This window comes from Suricata suricatta, chromosome 13, assembly GCF_006229205.1.
Source record: "Suricata suricatta isolate VVHF042 chromosome 13, meerkat_22Aug2017_6uvM2_HiC, whole genome shotgun sequence".
NCBI classification, from domain to species: domain Eukaryota; kingdom Metazoa; phylum Chordata; class Mammalia; order Carnivora; family Herpestidae; genus Suricata; species Suricata suricatta.
Genome location: NC_043712.1, coordinates 30,992,512 through 31,019,052, shown reverse-complemented (window position 1 = coordinate 31,019,052; position 26,541 = coordinate 30,992,512). Strand labels below are relative to the sequence as shown.

Here is a 26,541-nt window from a genome sequence, read left to right as displayed (position 1 = left end):
GTGCTCTGCTCTACAAACTCAGCAGAAGCGGAAGTCTGTCTATTATCATGTTTTGAAACTGCAAGTGGAATAAGTTTACTAGTTTTCTTCTCTGGGATAAGAAAATATTAGCATTAAGGAAGATATTGTGATCAAATTTTGGAATTGAGTAAAAAAGTTGGAAATTGTCACTACTGTAATAATTCACTATAGAACATTAACTTGGATTTTATAGAAGAAACTTGATCAGCCTAGTCTCTATAGCAGTGGTGATACAGAACGAGTTGAGAACACAGATTTCTGGGACTCACCTTAGAGATTCTGAGATAGTAGGTTTCAGACCACATTTAGAAAGATACTGCTCTACAGAGAGTCTGTCCCAGTTCTGTAGGTGATGAAAATAAAAAATAAAAAATAAAATCAGCCGTGGAACTTATAGGAGTAAAATGTGACTTTCATAATCTTACTGTAAGAAATATAGAACATTTGAGCTATGTACTTTTTAAATTTCTTAAGAGACTTTGAAAGGAAGAAGCAATAGAAAAGAGGAGATAAGGAGAGAAGGACAAGTGAAGATAGTAGACAGAACTTAGGAGAACAGAAGAAAAGATTAGAGAGAGTCAAGGCCTGGTAGAGAATGGAAGAGAAGATACAATCGATTCCAAAATGAATGCTATTAGAAGGTAAATTATTTCAAATTATTTTGAGCTTCAATTGAATTTAAATTTTAGTTTTGCCTTGAAACATTTATAAGCTTAATAATCAGGATTTAGGATTTTTGACCTCTACTCTGATTAGCACAGGTCCTGTAGAGCCTCAGGGAGACAATTAAATGGAAGGTACCATCTGTTATAAGACACACCATTGTTTTGTGTACCTCTAAGAAAGAAAACGTGCTGCCAGAGAATGGCACATTGCACTTTTTGACATCTATTTTAAGATGCATCCCAATTTTAGAGATGTTAGAATGTGGGAAAGATACTGTGTTCCAAAATCGATAGAATATAGTATTTAGAAAACTTGTACCCTTGGCCTCCACCTCCGTCTTGCCTCAGTTTAGTCTACTTAGTATGTTCTGTTTTCCTGGTGTTCCTTAGGGTCAGCTCAAATCTCACTTCCTTCATGAAGCCTGTCTAGATTCTTCCAGTAAGATGTTTCAAGTCTCCTTTGAGCATGTTTCTTATGCCCCATTCCATTTTGAATATATCTCCTTAATAGAGAACCAAAAGGAAAATAGGAGTTTGGTAGTTCTGCTTTTTCTGCATCATCTGTTAGCATTATACCATCTGCCCTAAGCAGTAGACCTAATCCTCCTTTCTTGTTCTTGCTCTACATGTATTTTTTTAAATCCTTTTTATTGTTCTTAACATTTTTCGTCTGCCTCCGCTCATTCTGGGCTCCTACTTTACTTACATGATTCTCCTTGTTTCACACCAGTCTTTTGTATTCATCCTTGTTCACACACCTGTCTTTCTTTCTTTTTTTTTTTAAAACAAGTCTCTTAAAATTCTGACCTTACCTTAGCATACCTTACAGCCATATTGGATTCTTCAGATGCCACTTTCTTTTCTTATCAGATTAACTTTTTTGTTTATAGTGTCATGATTTCACCTTTTAGAAACTTTCTCTTTCAAAAAAGATCTTTCTTATCACAACATAATTTCTGTGGCATCACACAACTATTTTCTACAGAAAAACTTGATTCAGTTCCCTAAAGTATCAGTGTTTCCCATTATTCCTTTTTAACTATTAAGAACTCCAAGATGGCATGGTTGCTTTTTCTCATGGGTTTCATTCCCACTTCACTATTTTATCCTTGTATGTCAGAATTAATTTTCAAAAAGTGGTTCCTTTCATTATTTCTTCCAGCTAATGAAAGATGACATGTTTCATATGCTTAATGATTTATATTATGCATTTTTAGGGAACAAATCTAGTTATATTCTTGATAGTTGGAGATCTCTGTTGTTGTTGGACTATTGCTTTGTCACTTTGTGGAAAATATTAAGAAAGCATTCATTCATTTACTATGTTTATTGACTCAAACCATATAGCAGGGATCAAATATAGTCTTGATGATACAATGGTAAAGAAATTAGGTGTAGTCTCTTTTCCAAACTTCACAATTTAGTCAGATGAATGAATGAATATCTTTTATCCAGCAATATGGTGGGTAACATACTTCCACAATGAGATTGATAACTTATTTAATTGACCATTCAGTTAATATAATGTGCTTTTCTTAAAATGTTACTAGAACTTTTTACTGTGAAATATAACGTGTGCTGTAAATGCATACAACATAAATATACACCTAAACAAATTTTTATACTTGGGACACTCAGGTAACTACTACTCAAATCAAAACTAGAAAATTGCCAGCATCATAGAGACCCCTCATAGCCTCTTCCCTGTAACAATCACCTTTTTCCCACCAAAGGTAATCACTATCTTGATTTATACAGTAACTGTTTCTTAGTCTTTCTGTATATTTTTTACCACCAAAATGTGTTATACATTAACTGGTCTGTTCTTGAACATTATATAAATTGAATTAAATAAAATACATGTTTTGTATCTGGCTTGAGATTTATCTTTGTTGTTGCCTATCGCAGTATTCATTCATTTTCATTACTGTATGTAGTCCATTGTACGGGTTTACCTTACTGTATGGTAAACATATACTATGATATGTTGATGGTCATTGGGTTGTTTTCAGTTTCTATTACAAATGCTATTAACATTGTTGTGTATTTTTACTGGTACACATGTGCATACATTTCTGTTACGTATATTTCTAGGACACTGAGCATCCTTATTTTCACTGTAGTATAATGCCAAACTATTTTCCAAAATAGTCATACTTATTTTACATTCCTTCCAGCAATGAATGTGAGTTCCTGTGGTCTCCACATCCTCGCCACCATTTAGTAAAGTCACCTTTAGTTTTACCTTTCTAGGGGGTAGCTAATTATGGTTTAATTTACATTTGCCTGGCTATAAGTGAGATGGAGTAACTTTTTGTTTATGAGAAGTGCCCATTTTGAATTCCTGCCCACATTTCTATGGATTTTTGTCTTTTTCTTACTATCTGTAAAAATTCTTCATTCTGTCTGTGACCATTTTATCAGTATATTTATTGCAACTATTTTCTTTCACTCAGTGGTTAACCTTTTCACTGTCTTAGTTGTGTTTCTTGATGACTTAGAAATTCATTTAATTTAATGTAGTCAAGGTTATCAATTTTTTCTTGTTGCTTTTTGTGCCACATTTAAGAAGTATTTCCTATCATAATGTCAAATATAATCTATTGTTTTGCCTTTCACATTTAGGTCTACAGTCCATCTGGTGGATTATTGTGAATGGTGTGACGTGGTGTGTCCAGTTTTATCTTTTTCCGATAGGCATACCCACATGACCAAGCACTGTGCTTTGGAAAAATCATGCTTCCCTGCAGTGGGCACCTGTGTTGTAAATTTGGTGCATGTATGTTTGGGTTGCTTCTTGGCTATCTGTTTCATTGGTGTATTTGTCTCTATTCTTGAACTAGTAGCACACTGTCTTAATTACTGTGGCTTTATAATCATCCATATCTAATAGAGGAAGTTTTCCTACCTTCTTCAAAGCTAGTCTCAGCCCGATATATGCAATTTCATATACATTTTTAAAAAGTTTATTTTGAGAAACAGCTTGTATGCCCACGAGCTGGGGGAGAGCAGGGGACTAGAGACGGGGAGAGACAGAGAATCCCAAGCAGGCTCCATGCTGTCAGCTCAGAGCTTGGTGTGGGGCTGGATCTCATGAACCATGAGATCATGACCTGAGTTGAAATCAAGAGTTGGATGCTCAACTGACTGAGCCACCCAGGCACCCTTGCAATTCCATATACATTTTAGAATCACCTTGTCAAGCTCCACCAGAACAAAAAATCTTTTTAAAATGTATTCTGACTTATTGAATCTATAGATTCAAACCCATGTTGTTCAAGATTGTTCAGCTATACATGGTTTATTTTTTTAATCCTTTTACTTTGAACTATCTGTATTTTAGATGTATTTATATTTTTCAGTCTTAAGATTTTTATCTTTTAATGAGAACATTCCATCTGTGTTTTATATAATTATTGATATATTTAGGTTTAAATTTTATGCTGTCTTGTGTGCTTTCTACTTCTTCCACATATTTTGTGTTCTTATTCATCTATATTCTCACTTGCTTTTATTTTTTATGGCTCTAACTGTTCTCTGTTAGTTTTGGAGTTATGTACCCTTTTACTAGAAATTACAACATCCATAAACAATATAGATTATACAAGTACTTTGGAATATTTTAGTTGTATGTGTGCCGACCCAAATTAACTGCTATTTTTATATATTTTAATTTTACACATATGTTAAAACCCCTCAAGTTTTTACTGTTGCCATTGTTTTAGAATAGTTACTGGTCATCACACTTTTATTTATTTATTTTTACTTTTTTTTAATAGTTTATTTGGAGAGTGAGAGTGAGTGGGGGAGGGGCAGAGAGAGTGGGAGAGAGAGAATCCCAAGCAGGCTCCCTGCTGTCAGTGCAGAGCCCAAGGTGGAACTCAGTCCCACAGACCAGAAGATCATGACCTCAGTTGAAATCAAGAGTTGGATGCTTAGGGGAGCCTGGGTGGCTCAGTCGGTTAAGCCTCCGACTTCGGCTCAGGTCAGATCTCACGTTCGTGGGTTCGAGCCCCGCGTCAGGCTCTGTGCTGACGGCTAGCTCAGAGCCTGGAGCCTGCTTCCAGTTCTGTGTCTCCTTCTCTCTCTGACCCTCCCCCTCTCATGCTCTGTCTCTCTCTGTATCAAAAATAAATAAAACATTAAAAAAAAAAAAAGGAGTCGGATGCTTAACCATTTGAGCCACCCAGGCCCCTCTGCTTTCACTATTTTTTTTTATTGCTCTTTATTTCTTTCTGCATCTCCAGCTTTATATCTAGGATTAATTATTATTCTTTCCAAAAGGATACTTTCATATTTACTTTGTATTTTCTGGAGACAAATCCCCTCAGTTTTTGTTTGTTTTCATTTTGCCTTTGGTCTTCAAAGATATTTTTGCTGAGTATAAAATTTTAGGATGACCATTTTTCTCTATACTTTAAGTGTCTCATTCTTCTGTCTTCTGGCTGTTGTTGTTCCTTTGAGAAGTCATATTATAGTCTTATTGTTTACTTTCCTGGTCTTTATTACAGTCTTCTGGTATGGCACTGCTTTTTTGCTGTTGTTCAAGGTTTATTGGGGTTTTTGTTGGTATGATGCTTGGATAGTTGATTGCATTGTTTATATCTAAATTTTTCTTTTTACATTATAAGGCAGTGTATGGTATTCTGATACATATAGAACACAATAATATCTTGTAGAACAGTGTACATAATTCATGCAATGTTGGGTTTTTATATTGGATCCCAGAATGTGATTGATTAGAGAAAAAAGGTTGGACTAGGCCTGGTGTTGGATGAAGGAATCAGAAGTCACATAACACACAGTAAACATACATCTGGTTTGAACGGTAATTGCAGATGTGCAACATTAGCAGTGGTGCCTCTGAGGTGGTAGGACAGTTTTGCCAGAAATTATATTGTCTCTAGCTCCTTTTGTGCGTGCGCGCTCTCTCTCTCGCTCGCTCTCTCTCTCTCTCTCTCTCTCTCTCTTGGCTGTATGCTTTTCTTTTTTTTTTTTTTTTTTACTCTTCTTGGGATTTGACAACCTTCTTGAATCTATAGATTGATGTTATTCCTTAATCACTACCTATTCAATTTTATTTTCTGTTCTTTTCTTCTAGAATTCTAAATACATGTATATTGTACACTTCTTTATATCCTCTATGTCTTTTGCCTCTCTTTGTTTTTTACATAGTTTAACGAAGTTTCTTCCTATCTAGTTTTCAGCTTACTGAGTCTTGAGTTGTTCTAGTATGCAGCTAAACTCATTTATTTTTTTCTTTTGTATACTCTAGTTTTAAATGACATTATATTCTTCTAAAAAATGTGTATTTTGCCTTTATTGTTTCTAGTGGCTGCTGAATTTCCAAGCTTGATTTTTATATTTACGGACAAAATAACCATAGTTGTTTAAGTTACATTTGCTACTATGGATATCAAATGGTCCTTTGAATGTTTTTGTTTTCTGTTGTTTCTGCTGTTCTTTCTTCATGCTGTGTGTGCCCTCCTGTGCTTGACTATCTTTGGTGGGCATTATATTTGAAAATTACTTATACAAATTATTTGAGGATAGATAATGTTATCTTCCTTTAGAAAGGATTTAATTTACTCTCGCAAAGCCCCTGGGGTACTAATTTTCATACTTGTCTGTATATGGTTTCCGGGATTAAAGTTTTTTTATTTTTTACTGTTTGTTTATTTTTGAGACAGAGAGAGTGAGCGAGTGAGCACAAGCAGGGGAGGGGCAGAGAGAGAGGAAGACACAGAATCTGAAATAGAGCCTGATGCGGGGCTCAAACTCATGAACTGTGAGATCATGACCTGATCTGAAGGCAGATGTTTGACTGAGCCCCCCAGGCGCCCCTCAGAGATTAAAGTTCTTAGGCACTACCCAAAAGACTGGAAGCCAAACTGTAGTTCACGTGAGGCTGAGTGATCTCCGGGTGTATGCTCTCAGGGTTTAGCTCTCTCAGATCCCAGCTCAGAGCACCATAGTGCTTATACTTAGCAGGTCTCAGCATGGAGTGTTCTACTCAGAAATCTGTGAGGCTTTCAAACACTCTGGTAAGCAAATACCCTCAAGCAAATGTGGCCTTGAGTTCAGAACTCACCTCTTTGAATTTCCACCTTTGTCTAATTCTAGACCTACAAATTTCTTATTGTCTTCTTTGTTTTTTGATGCCTTTGAATTTTGTTTATGATTTGTTTTATTTTTACCTTTTTAACTAGTCATTGGTGGGAGGGTTAGTTTGAATTATCTAGTTTGCTATACCCGGAAGTAGAAAGACCTATTTTATATTTTTCACATACGGTTTTACCATCCTGGTCCTTTTATTTGATTTTGGAGCGACTCTCTAGCTATATTGTCCAATAGAGTTCCTAGCCACATGTAATTGTTGAGCACCTAATGAGCTAGTTTGAATTGAGATATGCTGTAAATGTAAAATATTTCATTAATAATTGTATTTTGATTACATGTTGAAATGATAATATTTTTGGATATATTGTTAAATACAAACATTAAAATTAACTTTTTTTTTTAACTTTTTAATGTGACTATCAGGAAATTTTAAATTACATATATGGTTTACATTTGTGGTTTGCTTTGTATTTCTGTTAGGTATTATAGCTACTGTAGAAAAGTTGTTGAGAACACATGCTCTGTATCCTGGATTTGATTCCTGGCTGTACTCCTTATTAGAAGTGTAATCCTGGGCTTTCAAAAATTTTTTCTTGCTTTAATGTTCTCTTCTGTAAAATGAGAATAATAGTAAAATCTGTTTCAAAAGCAAGTTGTGAAGGTAAAACAGGATGAAGAAAGTAAATACTTAGTACAACAGACAACTTATAGTAAGACAACTTACACCAAGTTGATAAAAATTTAGCCTTTACTTGTGTTTTTGTTAGTATAGTATCAGAAATATAGTTCAGTGGATATTTTCTTTCTTTTTCTTAACATTTTCCCCTCTTCCCATAGTAATAGAATTCTGGACACTAATTTTGGGGCATAAACAGATGTACAAATTCTGTAAGAGAGGGAGAGTATGTCATAGGCAGTCATTACCTGTAGAAACCTTTTAATGCTTCTCCAAGATAATATTGCCTAAAATATTTCCATGGAACTATGTGGCAAGTATGGACCAAGCTGTACAGCTGTCGTTCAGAAGAGAACGGTACAGTTGGGGATGTCTGGGTGGCTCAGAGGTTGAGCATCCCACTCTTGATTTTGGCTCAGGTCGTGATCCCAGGGCTGTGGATTGAGCCCTGCATTGGGCTCTGTGCTGGGTGTGGGACCTGTTTAAGATTCTCTCTGCCTCTGTCCCCTGCTTGTGTGTTCTCTCCCTGCCTCCCTCCCTCCCCCTCCTCCCTCTCCAAACTAAAAAAAAAAAAAAAAAATGTATAGCCAATAAGTGGTGGTGTGTTAGAAATGATAGATATAGGGGCACCTGGGTGGCTCAGTCGATTAAGCATCTGACTTTGGCTCAGGTCATGATCTCACAGTCCATGGGTTCGAGCCCCACGTCGGGCTCTGTGCTGACAGCTCAGAGCCTGGAGCCTGCTTTAGATTCTGTGTCTCCCTCTCTCTGCCCCTCTGCTGCTCATTCTCTGTCTCTCTCTTTCAAAATAAAGTCATAAAAAAAAAAGAAATGATAGATATAATATTGTTCCAGGATATGAAGACTGGACTCTAGCTCTAACTCTGCCACTGTGTTCATCTGGAGTCCAGTTCCTTTCTTATAAAATCATAAGGTTGGACTAGATGATAACATAGGCCTGTATGTTCTGATTTTTCCGTATTAATGCTTGTGTGCCACATATTTTAAGTTACAGTACACTTATCCTTAGGTTTTCCAGTTCACATTGGGATGATAAGAGTGACATAAGGTTAAAGGAAGTATAGAGTCATGACAGCTTAGAGGCACACCTTTTCGATTCACCCAGAAAATCTTACAAGATGCATTAGGTTGTAGCTAAACTATTTTTTCCAGAATGTTTTTTTTAAAAATATTATAATTAATGTTTGTTATTTCTGAGAGAGAAGGAAAGAGATGGAGATGGAGCAAGAGGGGACAGAGAGAAAGGGAGACACGGAATTGGAAGCAGGCTCCAGGTTCTGAGTTGTTACCATACAGCCTCACTTGGGGCTTGAACTCGCGAACTGCAAGATCACGACCTGAGCTGAAGTTGGACGCTTAACTGACTCAGCCACCCAGGTGCCGCTGCTTTTATTTTTTTTTTAATTTTGTAAAACATTTAATTTATTTTAGAGAGGGAGAGTGAGTTGGGAGAGAGGGACAGAGGGAGGTAAGGAGAGAGAGAGAGGGAGGGAGGGAGAGAAAGAGAGGGGGAGGGAGGGAGGGAGGGAGAAAATTAAGCAGGTTCCACACTCAGTGAGGAGACTGACGCAGAGCTGGATCCCATGACCCTGGGATCGTGACCTAAGCTGAAATTAAGAGTCACTCAACCAACTTAGCCACCCCGGCGCTCCTCCAGAATTGTTTTTAATTTTCCTAGAATAAAATGGTTAGTTTAGATTATATTCAGATACCATATAGATAGGAATTGTGGTTATAGTTTAATGGAAAGATTACTGGACTTTTAAGAACACCAGGGTTTTCATTGAAATCCTAGAAGAGAGCACAGGCAGTAATTTTTCTGGCGTTGTCCAGAACAACATTTTTCTAGGTAAGTCTGCTGAGGCAAGGGAAATAAAAAACATGAACTATTGGGACTACATCAAAATAAAAGCTTCTGCACAGCAAAGGAAACAGTCATCAAAACTGAAAGGCAACCTATTGAATATAAGAAGATATTTGCAAATGACATATCCAATAAAGAGTATCCAAAATATAAAGAACTGCTACAACTCAACACCCCCAAAAAACACAATCCAAGTAAAAAATGGACAGAAGACATGCACAGACATTTCTCTAAAGAAGACATCCAGATGGCCAACAGTGACATGAAAAGATGCTTAATGTCACTCATCATCAGGGAAATGGAAATCAAAACAGCAGTGAGATGTCACCTCACACCTGTCAGAACGGCTTAAATCAAAACACAAACAACAAGCGTTGGTGAGGATGTAGAGGAAAAGGAACCCTTGTGCACTGTTGGTGGGAATGCAAACTGGGTATTTACCCCCAAAATACAAAAACACTAATTCAGGAGCACCTGGGTGGCTCAGTCCATTGAGCCTCCCACTTTGCCCAGGTCATCATGTCACGGTTCAGGAGTTTGTGCCCCGTATCAGGCCCTCTGTCAGTGCAGAGCCCACTTTGGATCCTCCGCTTTCCTCTCTCTGCCCTTCCCGCACTTATGCTTGTTCTTGCTCTCTGAAAAATGAATAAACAATAGAAAAAAATTTAGAAAACACTAATTCAAAAGGATACATGCACCTCTATGTTTATGCCGGTATTATTTACAATAGCCAAATTATGGAAGTCATCCAGATATCTATGGTAGATTTATGGAAAGAGAAGATGTCATACACATTTGTGCACGCTCTCTCTCTCTCTCTCTGTCTCTCTCTCTCACATACACACACACACACACACGGGAATATTATTCAGCTATAAAAAAGAATGAAATCTTGTCATTTGCAACAACATGGATGGAGCTAGAGAGGATAATGGTGAGTGAAATAAGTTAGAGAAAGACAAATACCATATGATCTCACTCATGTGGAACGTAAACAAAACAAACGATCAAAGGAAAAGAGAGAGAGAAACTAAGAGACTATTAACTATAGAGAAGAAACCGATGGTTACCAGAGGGGAGGTGGGTTATGAGGCCAGTGAAGTCGGTGATGGGGAGGAAGGGGTGCAGTTGGGACGAGTGCTGGGTGTATACGGGACTGGAGAATCACTGCGCTGTAGGCCTGAAACTAATACAACACTCTGTGTTAACTACGCTGGAACTAAAATAAAAATTTTAAAAATCTCGGTTTTAACTGTACTTTGCTGCTATATAATTAGGTAAATCCTAAGCAAATTTTCTTTGTTCTGACTTTTCTATATGTAATAATGTGGAATGTAATAAAATGGAATGTAACACTTCACTCAGAGTAAGTACTTGAAAAATTTAAAAAGTTAGTACATTTTGTCTTCTTATACAGAATTTGCATTAGTATCTGTGAAAGTACAATAAGGGAGAAGAATTTAAAATGTTACATGAGAATTGTTATATTAAAATATATTATAAATTATATGATAATATAGACATCTATAATTCTTTAAAGGCATCATACTCAGATCATTCTTGTAAGTTAGTTCTATTTAATTGTCAAAGAATAGGTGGTTTTTATGTTTTTCAGAGTATAGACCATTGGAAAAAATGGAAAGGTCCCCAGTTCATTCTGTAAAACTAGCACAATCTTAAATTTGTTAAAGTGAACTTAAGTCTACTAGAGGTAATGTAGACACACCGTTCATGTATGCATGTGCATGTGCACACAAACAGATGTGTTAAAAGTTCGAATAAATTATTAGCAAATTGAATTAAAAAATTGTATATGTGATTGGGGAGAGTTTATCTCAGAAATACAAAGATGACTCTATACCATGAAACCTGCCCATAGCTTGTCACACCAGCACATTAGAGGAAGCTTATGATTATGTCAGTAGATGAATTTTTTTTAAGAGAGAGCACATGAGAGGGTCATAGATAGAGGGAGGGAGAGAGAGAGAAAATCTTAAGCAGGCTCCACATGCTCAGCACAGAGCCTGACGTGGAGTTCAATCTTATAACTGTGAGATCATGACCTGAGCCAAAATCAAGAGTCGGGTGCTTAACTGACTGAGACACCCAGGCGCCCTGTGATTATGGTTTTAAGAAGAGAGGGAAATCATTTGATAAAAATCTGGCAGCTTCACTCAGAAATGCAAATTAAAACAATGAGATGACGTGTAGAACTGGCATTATGTAGGGAAATGAGCATTCCTACTTTGGTTGTCGTATAATTTGTTATTTATAGGGAAAAACTGATAATAGTTATTGAAATAAGAATGTACATTATCCTTTAAGTACTCTTACTTTTGAGAATCAATCCTTTAAAAAAAATTTTTTTAACATTTATTTATTTTTGAGAGAGAGAGAGAGGGACAGCACAAGTGGGGAAGGAGCAGAGAGAGGGAGACGCAGAGTCTGCAGCAGGCTCCAGGCTCTGAGATGTCAGTGCAGAGCCTGAACTCAAGAACCACAAGATCATGACCTGAGCTGAAGTCGGATGCTTAACTGACTGAGCCACCCAGGCACCCTGGGAATCATTCCTACAAAATATAGTATAATAGTATATACTGTAATACTGATATATACTGCTATGGTATATTAGGATTTTAGCAAGGACTTCCGTTTTGGAAACAACATGAATGACTGTTGATCACTTGGAGGAGTCATTGAATAAATTATTTTCCATCTATACTGTGGAATGTGATACACTCATGGAAGGGTATTGTTTTATTATTGGGGTGAGGAATAACAAATGGATTATTATGCACAGTGTAATCCATTTTTTTGTACCAAGAAGGCTATATACATTAATGTTTGCATGAGCAGTGGGAAATTTGTGGAAGGACTGGGTAAAGTGGGGAATCATTAAGTTTCTCTAGATATGTTCTACAGTGTTTGATATATTATAAAGAACATTTGTTATCTTTGTAATAATCACATTTAATGAAGGCAAAGAATGTTAAAGTATAAGGTTGTGGGTTCTCAAGCTCAATTTGGCTAGAGATATGAAAAATTAAAAACTGTTATGCTCTGCTGTAGAGAATACTTGTAATTATTTCCATTTACAAGCATTATCACATTACTTTTGAAAATAAAGATATTTCATATTAATAGATGGTGGTTTAATGATTTTTTTTCTTTCGTAGCAACTCCGCTCCAACATCCGAGAAATGGAGAAACTTTGTTTGAAAGTCCGAAAGGATGACCTAGTACTTCTGAAGAGAATGATAGACCCTGTTAAAGAAGAAGCATCAGCAGCAACAGCAGAGTTTCTTCAACTCCATCTGGAATCTGTAGAAGAACTTAAGAAACAGTTTCATGATGAAGAAACCTTATTACAGCCTTCTTTGACCAGATCCTTGACTGTTGGTGGTAACGTACTAAGTCTTATTCTTGATCATAGTAATGCAGTTAAGTAAAGTTCGCCGTCCTGTATAGCTGCTGCACATGCGTGAGTCTCCAGGGAGCACTTTCCATTCCAGAATGCTGAGTTGTTGGACCCTGAGTGTGTCTAGAAATGCATACCCTAGAAATTTTGCAGGATAAAAATTTTGAGACTGTGCTGTATAGAGTGGAACTTGGAGGCTTCAGGTACCTATTTGTCTATATATTGAAAATAAATGTTAAAATATTTTCTAAGGAGAATGTCATCCTGGATTGCAGAGTACTCCCCGTTCGTTTCCTGGTGCAGGAGTAGCCTAATCAGGCACGCCTCTTTCTTTGGCATTCTGATTTTTTTTCATAGTGGATGTTAGCTCTATCTCCCAGCTCAGTTTTCTGAGTTTAACTAATAACATTAAAGAAAATCTGCATTGAGGGTCATGCTATCAGCTTTTATGAAGTGATACTCTAAGAAACAGTGCAGCAAAACTTGTCATTATATTGCTTTTAAGGATGTAATTGATAATTGTTAATTGCAGTATAGTAATGCCTTTATAAAGAACACACACAAAATTCTTGGTTTAACATGTAGGAGTACTTGGAAGCCGTACTGGATGGCATAACTGATAAGGTTTCTCTACTTGAGTTATTTACTGGAAAGCTTAAATCTGAATTTTTTTTAGCTACCAAAGGCCAAGTTTTCTAACTGTCCTGGCTTTGTTTTATAATTGCTTCTTTCATTTTTCCTTCTTTGTTCCTCTTTTAATTATGCTATCTAGTTACATTTTACGTATGTTTTAAGATGCCTTGAATTGTAGTGGGAAAAGTAGAGTATAAATAAATTACAAATTAGAATAGAATCTGAGGGATGTTATACTGCCAAGTTTCGCTTTTTATTTACGTAGTAGGCTTCTATACCATTCCTTGTCTCCAAAACTAGATTATTTTTAATGTTATATTTTCAGTGCTAATGACCCAATAATTTACAGGGAAGTCAACATTTAGAAATTAGAAGAAGCATTTAGGCCATCATCCAGACTTTCTTGGTAATCTTACTTTTATTGTATCCTTAATACCTAGCACATAGTACGTAGTGCTTGGCACATAGTGGACCATAAATAAACATAAATGTGAATAAATGGAGATAATTTTGGATTTTTGGAGATAATTTTGTAATTTCAGATGTGCCATACTCACTACACTCTGATAACCAGTATCTAAAGCATTGTTTTGGAGAGAAGAAGTGTTAACTCTCAGCCCCTTGCTTGAAGTGTATTTGGGAAGAATGCTTTTTGATACTTTGTGGTTACTCATTCCATTAGTCTGTCCATATATATTTATTACCACCATATTGATGAGCTTAAATAAGGCTGTTCATGTATCATTTAGTGTGAACTGATGCTTTCTATGCATGTAGAGAGAAATTGGGCTTCCATGTGACTAAGCAGCTAGCTTATTCGCCTAAACATTGTGACAGTTGTGATGGTGGTAACAACAGTGAAGATATGTTGGATTTTCTGGAAAGAGTTGCTGACATCAGTTTCTTTTGCTATTTAGTTTTGAATTGCCCATCACCAGCAATTGCCCAGGAAACAAAAATTTTGAGTACTGAGAGTTTCTTACAATATGATACTATTCTAATACTTGCTTTAATTTGCATTTTATTATTGCATTATTTGAGTTTCTGTCAGTAGGACTGTTTGGGCTCAACAGACTTGAATTTATATATCATCAGAGGAACGGGGTGATTATTAGAAAAAGGCAGTTTACCCAGCTTGCTGGCAATTAAATATCTTTGTAGGAAGCTGACTGGTGTTAAAAATATATATTATTTATTGGCAAAATTTGAGGAAGCATGTGTACAGAGAAAATGAAAAAGACTGGGGCAGAGACAGAGGATGAGGGAGAAGAAATGGTGAAATTCATTTTCCAACTTTACTGGTTCTCAAACTTCTCAATTCATGGAACATCAGATTAGCTAAAGACATAATCACTTGCCACTGGGAGAAACTACACAATTAAATCTCCGTAGCTAGTGTGATTTGATTCAGATAGTCCATTTATTTATTTTAAAATGCTTAATTTGTACCTAACAATGTGTAGAATGTCACATTCCAAATGGTCAGATTGTGCTTTGACTTAGAATCCATTGCCAGCATCAAGCAGTTAAAATGAACTGTCTCACCAAGTGCCTGAGTATTTCCCCAGATGTGAGAGTTTGCATGAGGTTGCCTTAAATCCAGAAATATTGTTAGCAAATAAATGAGAGAATGGGAAAGGAAGAGAATAATGAAAACAAAGGAACTAATTTACGTAAGACCTTAATAGTGGGGTTGGAACTGGGTTTGCTCCCTGTGTGGTCTTCTGACTGTGGACTCCTCTGTCATTCTACATGTTTTTATCTGTGCTTTCTGGTTTTTCTTTGTTTTTACTTTAGATACTCATTATAGTAGTGACAGCCTATACAGAAAAATGTGTTTGATTTGCATAGATAGAAGTTAAGTGCCTTAAAATACTTCTTCCTTTAAAAATTCAATCTGATTCTAAATAAATTGGTTGGAAATATCAGCAGAGATTCAGGAGCAATGTTGCCACATTTCCATGAGTGAGATCGAAATACAAAAATAGTTTTTCATTTACAGATAGAAATAACAAGTAGAATGGGATGTTTTATGTTCTCTGGAGAGTAAAAGAAGCTTATTAAGTTTGGGGGAAGCTGTGATGATTTTGCTGTTTCTTTTGTTCAGAGTTCCTAAAGCAGATCTTCTCTGCCAATCTTGCTTGATCTGAGAAACTCCTTATGTTTCACTTGTGTGTCTAGTTTCATTTTTAGCATATTGCTTCCCACCAAGAGAAGTGATGAGCCTACAAATTTGATTTGTATTTAGAAAGGTGTATCAGGTCATACAGAGTGAATCAGTGCTTCTCTCCATCTTTGTCTTTCCCACACCCCATCCGGCACATACAGCTCACCAGTGCAATAGGAACAGAATCTTATTACATTTTAAACAAATACTCACAAAAGAAAAGAATCCAATCTTAAAACTGCTGGGAACTTCAGACTGCATATTGAATTTGATGAAATATCAGATTTTATCACAGGTATATATACATGTGGTGAACAGTTTTGCGAAACACGTGGATAGTTTTGTATATTATTCAGAAGATATGTTTTCTATTGGCTTTAATTTTCTTAAAAATCCTCCTTTACCACCAAGTTAAGCCATGACTCAGAAGTCATTTTATTTTGATAGATAGGTTGATATAGATGGTCAGTAGATTAATTTCACTATTTTTCAGCTGTCAGAACATGAAAAATTCAGGAAATGCTTTTGAATTAATTTAGATTTTATAATGAAACTTTCCCTAACATAGTGAAGTTTAGTGGAAACTTCTTATGTCTTGTCTTGTAATTCTTAGTAGAATCATTGCCTTTCATGAAATAGGGAGAGAGACTAAGGAAGATGTTTGGACATATAGAGAGAAGGGAAAAGTCGTATGTCTGTGTTATTAACAACTAAAAAATCTTACTATTTTTACTACAAATAGTAAATAATGTAGCAAATAATAAGGTTTTATAGTAAATAATATGGTTTTAAAACTGGAGTTTGAAATGTATGTGTATTCTACATGCCCTTTACATTTGGAGTTGTCATGTGGGTGGAACTATCTTAGATTATTTCATCATAGAAAACAATAGCAATTTTGACTTCTGTGGACAGGATAAATTCTTCATCCTTCTTTCCTGCAGCTATAATCTGTGTCAGTGTTTTCCATCATCATGTCTGTAGTAATTTCTAAAAGTTCAAAGTCAATGGATGTTCACTGAGGTACTGATTTCTAATATAAGCTGGAATAAATGAATGATGGAAGTTGTAGATATTAAAGGGTTTCTTTCTTAATGGTTAGTTATGCCTCAAATTGATTAGTGATGTTCAGAGTTGTAAGTTTACAGCAGGATTTTCCATGGAATAGAACAGATTTCTTTGTTCTGAGACTCCATTTGAACCTAGATGCATACGCAGTTTGGTTTCAAGTGAGACGTAAATGACTTAAACATTTCTCGTTTTTTACAAAGGGAAATCTTTTATGTTTGCTTAAAATACCAAACATTTCCCACCCCTTCAGTTTTTAGATCAAGAATTTATGTATGACAGTCTCTCCTCATTTTGTTATGTACCCTGGCATTTTCTATAATAGTATAAGGGTTATGGCTTATAAAAATCCTTAGAGTGGATGTTGTATTTGTAAAGTTTTGCTTTACATTTGGTCTGTTAATGATAGCAAGGTTATCATTATTCATCATCTTATTAAAGAAGTGAAGTTCTTATTATAATAGCAACATTAAGTGGAAGAGCAGCCTTAGAGTAATTCATTTATCTTGATTGACATGAAAAATGAAAGTGTCTTTATGTGATATGTTAGGACATAGGGTAAGTAACTCTTTTAAACATTTGGGAAAATCAGAGAGCTTTTAAAATACTGGCTACTTGTCATAATGCTGTAATGTAAAATCTACTCTGTATCTGATGTTTTTGCTCTTCCTGTAAAATAAGGAAATGTATTCAGAGAAGTTAAAATTCAAAATTAAAAGAACACTGTCAATTCTGATAAGCTCACAAAATATTTTTGAATCAACCGACTGTGCCCTTCCTAAACAATTCAGATCATTTTCCTTGAGAGGCAAAACATTCATAAGTTTCAAAAGTAAAATAGTAATAAAGTTTTTTAACATGCCCCTCAGTTACTGGCTAGGATGAAAAAGAAATTGAGAAGATGAACTCAAAGAGTTATAATGACGTTTAGGAGTACATCAGGTGTCTCGTGTCACTATGTCATGTCCTTGCTTATAATACTTCCCTAGGTCTCCACTGTCTGTCAGATAAAACCCAAAGTCTTTCACTGGCCTACAAGGCCCCTCCTAAACATCTACTTAATGTTCTTTGTTTATAACTCTGCCTTCTGCTTTATCCTTTGACAAGACCAACCTCCTGATTATTACGTTAAGCTATGTTGTTTGTTCTTTTGAAGGCTTTTTTTCTTTGTCTTGTAAGATCACCTTTTTAAGGAAGCTATGTCATAAATTGCACACCACACCAAAGTGGTTCAGATGCCACCCCAGGCTTGGAACTCTCAAAAATGCTGTATGTATCTATATCCCTTTATCTCAATGCCATTGTACTCTAGAAGAGTTAGACATAACAAATAAAATAATATAGAGTAGATGCTCTTGTATTACTTTTTCATCTCTGGTACCCAATACAGTAGGTGGCCAGATAACCTTAAAGTAGTAGGTATTTTGAGCTTGAGGTAAGGGGGACAAAAGGAAATTAGACCTCCAGATCTCTTTCCATTGCCACTGCCACTGTCCCAGAGCATCATCATTTTGCGCTGGACATGTTGCAAAGCCTCCCAACTGGTATTTCACTCTAATTTTATTTTACCTTTCAACTTCACACTGTAGTTATGGTTTCCTTTCTAAATCTGAAATCTGATGATTGGCGCCCTCCAGCTTCTCAATAGTCTCCACCTCCTTTTAATAATTCCATATTGATCTTATGAGAAAAACAAAATTCTATAACATAATTTACAGTGCCATGAATAATGTCACCTTAGATTTTTTTCCTCACCCTTTGCTTTTCTCTTTCATAGTCTGTCCTTCAGTTAAATTTTTTTCAGTTCCTAAACCTATGCACATATTATTCTCCCTGATCTGAATACTCTCTGCTGCTCCCTTCACCTTTGCCTTGGTTCACCTATGTCATTTCTCTTCATCCTCAGGCTGCAGCTTCAAAACCTTCCAACTAGTCTCCCCTCTCTAAGTCTAGGTTAAATACCTCTCTTTTGTGCTCACATAGCATTCCACATTTACTTGTACCATAGTTCTTATCAGACTATCCTGAACTTGCCTGTTAACATGTCTGTATAGTACATAATATGGTAAGCGTCCTTAATAATAGCAGCAGTAGCAATGGCTATTTATTGTAGTAGTAACTGTTTATTAACCCATTTGTATTGAATATTTAAGCCAGGCGCAGTGTAAAGTAAATCTCATCTCATTTTTATTGTCTAATTTTTTGAAGTTTTTATATATTCACTTAAGTAATCTCTATACCCAATGTTGGGCTCGAACTCACAACCCTGAGATGAAGAGTCACATGCTCTTCCAACTGAGCCAGCTGGGTGCCCCTTTTACCTTATTTTTAAAATGAAGTTATGATCTCATGATTTGTGGGTGCAGGTCCTGTGTTGGGCTCCATGCTGACAGTGTGGAACCTGCTTGGGAATCTCTCTTTCCCTCTCTCTGTCCCTCCCCTGCATCCATGCGCTCACTCGCTCTCAAAAATGTATAAATTAAAAAAAAAAATTAAAATGAGGAAAATGAGTCAAAGAGCTAGTAAATAGGCAAACCAGGATTCTAAACCAGGTCTTTTTAACTAGGTCTCTGCTCTTCACCACTATACTATGTTGATTCCCTGGAACTGTTCTTACGGTTTACCATTGTGTCTGTTGTACCTTCACACACTGATTGGCATTTAGTAGACATTCTGTACATATCAGTTTAATGAGTGAATGATTGGTAAAACCAATGCAAGGAAATAAAGACTTGACGGTAGAGTTTGGAATGTAAATTAATTCATCACCATAGCAGTTTTAATGAGGAAGGCCTTAGTGGGTTGATGACTTTTTATGTTTATATTTTGAGGGGTGGGGGAATAAACGGAGAGGGGCAGAGAGAGAGGGAAAAAGAAATCCCAAACAGGCTCCATGCTGACAGCGTGGCTTGAACTCACGAATGTGAGATCATGACCCGAACTGAAACCAAGAGTCAGATGCTTAACTGATTGAGCCAACCAGGTGCCCTGATGACTTTTTAAAACTCAAAAGACAGAAGCAGTGGGGACATGGCTTAGAAAAATGAGGAGAAAGATAGACAATATGTGTGAAAAGATCCATGTGGTGTTCATTTGATGACAAATTTGTTACCCAAAATGATTTTCATTGCAAAAAACACATCACTTTTCTACTTTAAACACATTATGAGCCTGGTATTTATTACCAAAGAAATACCTAAAGAAAAGGTTAATGATTTAGCATTGAAAATGTGAAACCTATTCTACTGAGTATCATTGTGTGATAGTTCTTCTTCGGTGCTCCTTCCACATCTAGCTCTAATTATTCACATCGGGTAGACAGCATTTGTAGCCATTTTTTGAGGTGATTCTGTAGAATAATCAAAGAAAAAAATTGTTAACTTTTGAACAATCTGCCCATAGATAAATGTATTTTTATAGAATAATCCACTTACTGTTAGCCTGAATTCAGTTAGCATTTTACATGGAGATTGTTTTATGAAATTGATTTATGCTATTCGCTTTCCAACAACACATAAACCCTAAACACAAGGCTGTGTTCATTCAGGAACATTTCACACTGCCGAGGCTGAAGATGATCCTCAGAACATGACTCAGGTATATGCGTTACCTGAAATTCCTCGAGATCAAAATGCTGCAGAATCATGGGAAACCTTAGAAGCGGTATGTAAACAATTATTTTCATTTTGGTAGCTGTGAGGCATAAAAATAAGTAACTTCTTTTTTCTCTCTCTCTTTTTAAGGACTTAATTGAACTTAGCCAACTGGTCACTGATTTCTCTCTCTTAGTGAATGTAAGTATAATTGTTTTTGGCTCAGAAATGTTAGATTAGTATGAAAGGCTTTTATCAATTACTACGCTTTTTATTACAATTTTAATAGAAGTTACAATTTTTAAGACTGGCATTGAGTCATGGATAAAAGTCTAATAGTCCTCAAATTCCAGATCAATTTAATAAACATTTATCAAACATTTGTTATATACAGAAGGTACTGTGTTAGATCCTTGGCACTAGGGTTCTGACAAGGTTAGCTATAGAAATAGATGAAACCTGCTCTCTGCCTTCAAGGATTTACAGTGGGTGGAGATAAGCTTGGACTTCCAAAACTGAAATTTCAAACATGATTGTTAAATGCAAAAATGAGATATGAAGGGAAGTATTATCAGCTCTAAGAGAAGCATTTAATTCCAAGGGAGGGACGCAGGCGTTGTGAGGTGCAAGTATTAAGGATATCTTCACGAGATAGGTAGCATTTGCTTGCGCCTTGAAAATTGAGTAAAATGTCCACAGATGGGAGTGGGGAGGGGTGCATTTGAAAACAGCTGGAGACATAGAGTAGAGAAGTGTGTGGCCTTTCAAGACCAGTATTGCAGTTTACCAAAGGATGAGATGCTATGGGTAAGCAAAGCAGGGAGCAAAAGAACCAAATTGAGATGGTATTGCAGGCCATACCAAAGAATTCTAACCTTAACTTGTAGGCATTAAGAAGCCAATATAAAAAAATTTTTTTAAATATAATTCATTGTCAAGTTGGCTAACATACAGTATATACGTGTGCTCTTGGTTTTGGGGGTAGATTCCCATGATTCGTCACTTACATAAAACACCCAGTGCTCATCCCAGCAAGTGCCCTCCCTCCTCAATACCCATCACCCATTTTCCCCTCTCCCCCGGCCAATACAGATGTTTAAGCAGGTAAGAGTGATAGGCAGGTTCACACTGCTAATGGTGATCTTAACCATTAACAGTGTGAACAAAGACCCCTGGAAGGGGAGATAATAGGTGGGATGGCTAGTTAGGAATCAATAGCACGAGTTTCACCAAGAGCAGTGGCAATACGATATAAAGGTGAAGGCCAGGTAAGAGGTATTTCTGGGGTAGACTTAGTAGAAATGGGAGGAAGATGGAAGACTCAAAACTTCAAGGCTTTATTTTGCATAGTTGGGTAGCCAGTGACATTGATAACACAGACTAGGAAACATAAAGTAGAGTTGGTGGGAAAGACAGAATAGATTCTCTGTCATTATTTTTCAAATTATTCTTATTTTTCCTTCCCAGAAAGTACGGGAAGATTGGTTACATGAGTATGTGTGTATGTGTCTGTATGCACACACGGGAAGAAACCTGTGTCTGCTTATGCTTTCGTCTAGATTTAGTTCCTTTTTTTTTTTTTTTAATTGAGAGAGTGCGCATGCAGGGGAGGGACAGAGAGAGACAGAGAGAATCCTAAGCAGGTACAGTGCTGTCAACGCAGAGCCCTATGTGGGGCTCCATCTCATGAACAATGAGATGACCTTAACTGAAATCAGGAGTCGGACGCTTACCCAACTGTGCCACCCAGGCACTCCTAGTTCTTTGTTCTTGATTATACTGTGATTTGGGGCTTTATATCTGTGAGTTTGGTTCCCCTAATGCCTGGCTTTCAAGGATAAAAAGTCCCTAGATTGCACAGTCTCAGAATTGGCATTTGAAAGGATTTACGAGGTGAGCTAATCCAATTCTGCTCTTGCCCCAGCTTCCCATATAGATGGGGTTGAACAATTACAGTGTGGGGATACTTTATACTCCAGCCATTCCATTTGAAGACTGCCTCTTAGAAGTTCGCCCCTGTGTAAGCTCTGCCCTATAATAACTTCCCTCTGGTACTTTTGCCCTCTTGGAGCCATAGACTGAACAACTTTTGTCATTTTCCATGTAAAGTTTTTCACCTTTTTGAGACTAACATTATCCTTCCTCACCCTGTCCCACCTCATCATGTTTTATTTCTTTTAAGAGTTCTTGATTCTCTAATATGTTCCTTCTATAATCTGATTTCTGGGCTTTTTAGTGCTAGTCTCTTCCTTTGCGTGTTCTCTAGTTTTTCTATTTTTTCTTGGCATCTAATGCCTAAAATTGAACATCAGTAAGTTGTTTAAAGCATTTTCCTTTTTTTGTTTAAAATTTTTTTTGTTGTTTTTTATTTATTTTTGAGACAGAGAGCACGAGTGGGGGAGGGTCAGAGAGAGAGGGAGACACAGAATCTAAAACAGGCTCCAGGCTCTGAGCTGTCAGCACAGAACCTGATGCAGGGCTCATACCAATGAACCATGAGATTATGACCTGAGCCGAAGTCGGACACTTAATCAACTGAACCATCCAGGTGCCCTACCATTTTCTTTTTTGATGCTTCTAAATCAGAAGAAGCAAAATGCTTGAGGTTTTTGGATTAGGTATCTGTACAATCTGTCAATATACTTGCATATCAAAGGGAATGATAGAACAAGAATCCCAAAATATTTGTTGTTTCAGAATTAATATTCAATTATTGTAACTCATAATCTCTGATTTACTATAGTTTCTAAAATCTGTGCATTTATGGTTACACAAATATACATTTGTCAAAAGTCATTGGTATCTACACATTAAAATGTGTGTTATTATATAAATTATACCTCAATAAAGTTGATTTAAAAAACAAACTAAACATGTACAAAGCCTTCTCATTCCAGACAAATATATTTCCCCTCCAGTGGGATAGGCACATGAAAGGAAAATTGAGGGTTTGTGGCCATTTAACAGTCATATATCTGATTAGGTTACGTAAGAAGCTCATAACTCGTAATCTAAGGAAGGTTCGTGTAGAAAGACTTTAGCTATAGCCATAGTTCTATACAAATGTCCTATTTATAATATCTGTGTGAGGACATGGGACAGAAAGCTCTTAGGCACAAGCTCAAAGGAGAACCCCTGATTACTCTTCCCAGGGTGGTTCAGTTCTCATGACCACATGGTCAGGGACTCACAGAAGCCCCATTTAGGCACCTACTGACTTGGGAACATAAGCAGAGTGACCACATCCCTTTCATTATCATCACATGGACATGATAGTATCTAAACAAATAAACCATGTGTTTTTGGAGCACTTTCTATGTGCATAGCACTGTGCTAAGTAAGCTAAATGAAGAATAGAGAACAGTTTAAAAAAAAAAACCCACAGGATAGTCATGATAGTTGCACAACATTGTGAATGTACTGTGTGAATGCACTGAATCTCACATTTAAAATTGGTTAAAATTTTAAGTTTTATTTTCTGGTTTTTTGTTTATTTTTACTATAATGAAAAATGAACCTACAAAGCAATTGAGAGATCCAGGTAATAATAATACCAATAGTAAATTAATATCTACTAAGCTCCCTTCATTTTTCTTCAGCATTTAATTGCTCAAGTGCCTTCTCTTCCTATAGCTGTGGAAGTAGCCCTTGTTTTTGTCAAGGGAAATTTAAAGAACTCTGGGCCTGTCCCGCAGTGGCATGTCACCCTTGCTGCTGGTCCAATTTTGTCTCTACCTTCTACTTTATTCCCTATGGCTTTTACTCTGGATGCATAAAAACTGGGATGTAATGAATTATATCAGATGAATCATATTTATTACCTATTTGGCCTTCAGGATGCTGTTTGACAACAGTGAGTTTTGTAAAATTGGTGGGAGGACTGAATGAAGTAATGACTGTTACTTCCCATTTCCTTTCCTTCCACTGACCCCAACTGCATTCCTGCTTTTGTCCCTCCTTATATATTATTCCCTCTCTGGCTCCTTGCTTAAAAGTATACTTTTGCTACTACCATCACCTTTAGACATCTTGGTACTATAGTCCCTACAGTCCTTTTTCCTAAGTAATTGCCAAATCCTATGATACCAACATCCTACGTCTGCTCTGTTTATTGCCTGCTCTAGGCCAATATAATCCTGAATTTCTGTATATAGTAGTCTTTGTGTGTTTCTGGGCTTTTCTGTGTATACATATGATTAAGAATTATAGATTACATACTTCTGGAGTTCAGAACCAGGATAGCTCAGTGTTACCTGGATTAATCAAGATCTAAGACTAGAGCTAGCCTTGAAAGATGGCTGGAATTGAGAGTCAGGAATAAAGGGAAATAGCCACACTTTTGACAATAGTTTCTTAAACCCATAGCATTTAGCACATTAATAAAACTGTACATAGATATTGATGTACATAGATTTGGCAATGGATTTGTTGAATGTGTTACTGTTGGCTGATACAGAGGATGCTGGGTGTACAAGTGTCCACAACAGGCACTGACAGGAAAAGCAGTTCTTTAGTTTTGACTTCTGATGACCAGATTGCATTCTGCTTGACAAATAGTCGCTTCATCACAGTTTTGGAGAATCTTAGGTGCTCCTATAACTGCTCACTTATTTTTTTCAGGTAGATGAGGGGACCTAATTCAGTGTCTCTTAAAATGAAATCCATAGACACATTCTCAGAGTCCTTTGAGAATTCTTTTCCTTTAAAAAGAGGAGTCTAACTCCTTTTAAAGGGATGCCAGGAATTTACATGAGGGGCCAAAGTATAAAATGTCAAGAAGGGAGTTTGAAGATTGTCAGATGTGAGAGGTCCAGGCAGATGAAAGCAGACATAAATCAGAAGCAAAAAGGAGAGGTCAGTAGGTAGAGATGAGGAGACTTCTGAGCCACTGTTATTAGGAACTTGGTTTCCTGTACCAGGGTAAGGTGGTGGGTGTGTGGTTTGGCCCAACATAAAGAGCCGAGGGCATGGTGGACCAGTGGCCAAATTCAGCTCTGATGGGATCTAGTTTGGCACTCTGTAGACAGTGATTGGCAACTGACACTAATTTGCTACCTAATTACAATTGTGTTATTGAGTCCTTTTTACTTATGAAGCAGAATTTGAGGATATGGGCAAAGTTTGGGATTCAAACCAGGAAGAAAAGGGGAAGAAGAAGGCAGTTCTGTACAACTGAGGGACAGTTGTTGATCCCAGGATAGTTGCAGGTCGCTCTCTACCTTATCGCCATGTTTGTATTTTATTTGAGCAAGCTTCCTGATGCCGGTGAGGAAGGACTCACAGATACTCACAGAAGCCAGGTGTGGGCTGCTCCCCAGGGACCTCATCCGGTACTGGTGATTGCAGTGATGGAGGAGCCTCAGTGGTCTTAGGCTTCCTTCTGTCTCGTGTCTCGTGTCTTGTGTCTTTTTTCCAATTACACCAAAAGATTTTTGTGAAAAAATACTAAAATTATTTTTATTTCATTTTATGTATTTTATTTTGAGAGAGAGAGCGTGTGCATGAATGCACAAGCAGGGGAGAGGCAGAGAGAGAGGGAGAGAGAGAATCCCAAGCAGGCTGTCAGCACAGAGCCAGGGGCAGGGCTCAATCCCACAAACCACGAGATCATGACCTGCGCCAAAATCAGGAGTTGGGCACTTAACTGACTGAACCACCCAGACACCCCATTTTTTAAAAAGTATTTTTAATTTTTAAATTTTACTTTATTTAAACAGAATAAGTCCTAGAGCTGCAATGTCCAACCTTTTTTGGAAGGAGCATTAAAACAATATTTCCCTGAATCCTTGGGATGACACTTGGGGTATAGAAAATGACAGTAGTCCTAGCAGCCTCCATCATACTGATGGAATCATTTGGGGACTAAGAGAAAGGACACATGTTGGCTATTTTCCCTGCACCTCTCAGCTCATCAGGATGTGGAGGTTGATCACCACTTGTGATTATCTGTGAGCACAGACTTGAGGCAAGAATAGAAAGGTTGGGGATGTCCCAAATAGAAACAATTATAGAAATCCAGTGTCAAAAATCCCAACAAGTTGGATGTTATGAGTGCTGGCACTTATGCTTCTATGGGTTGGAAGAAAAAGGCTAACATTAAAAAAGGTTTGTGTGAGGAAATTACAAACCGAGTGAATGAATGCTAGGAGAGATCTAATGTTTTAATGCCCAAGAATTTTCAAGCCTCATAGAAAAAGTCTAATATACTTTTTAGAAAAGAAAGATTGGAGTTACGCTTTCTTGAGAAGATGAGGATGACTTTTTAAATTTTTCTCCTCACAAGTCACTATTTCTT

At 36.8% G+C, this 26,541-nt stretch overlaps 1 protein-coding gene across 1 annotated transcript in view; it reads left to right on the top strand.

The window, feature by feature from the left end:
- STX17 (syntaxin 17) overlaps positions 1–26,541 on the top strand; it is a 64,779-nt gene that overhangs the window by 35,015 nt on the left and 3,223 nt on the right. Inside the window, exons 4-6 of the mRNA XM_029921089.1 lie at positions 12,544–12,769; positions 20,201–20,316; positions 20,397–20,447. Of these exons, the coding sequence (XP_029776949.1) occupies positions 12,544–12,769; positions 20,201–20,316; positions 20,397–20,447 (393 nt within the window). The remainder of the gene's footprint in view (positions 1–12,543; positions 12,770–20,200; positions 20,317–20,396; positions 20,448–26,541) is intronic.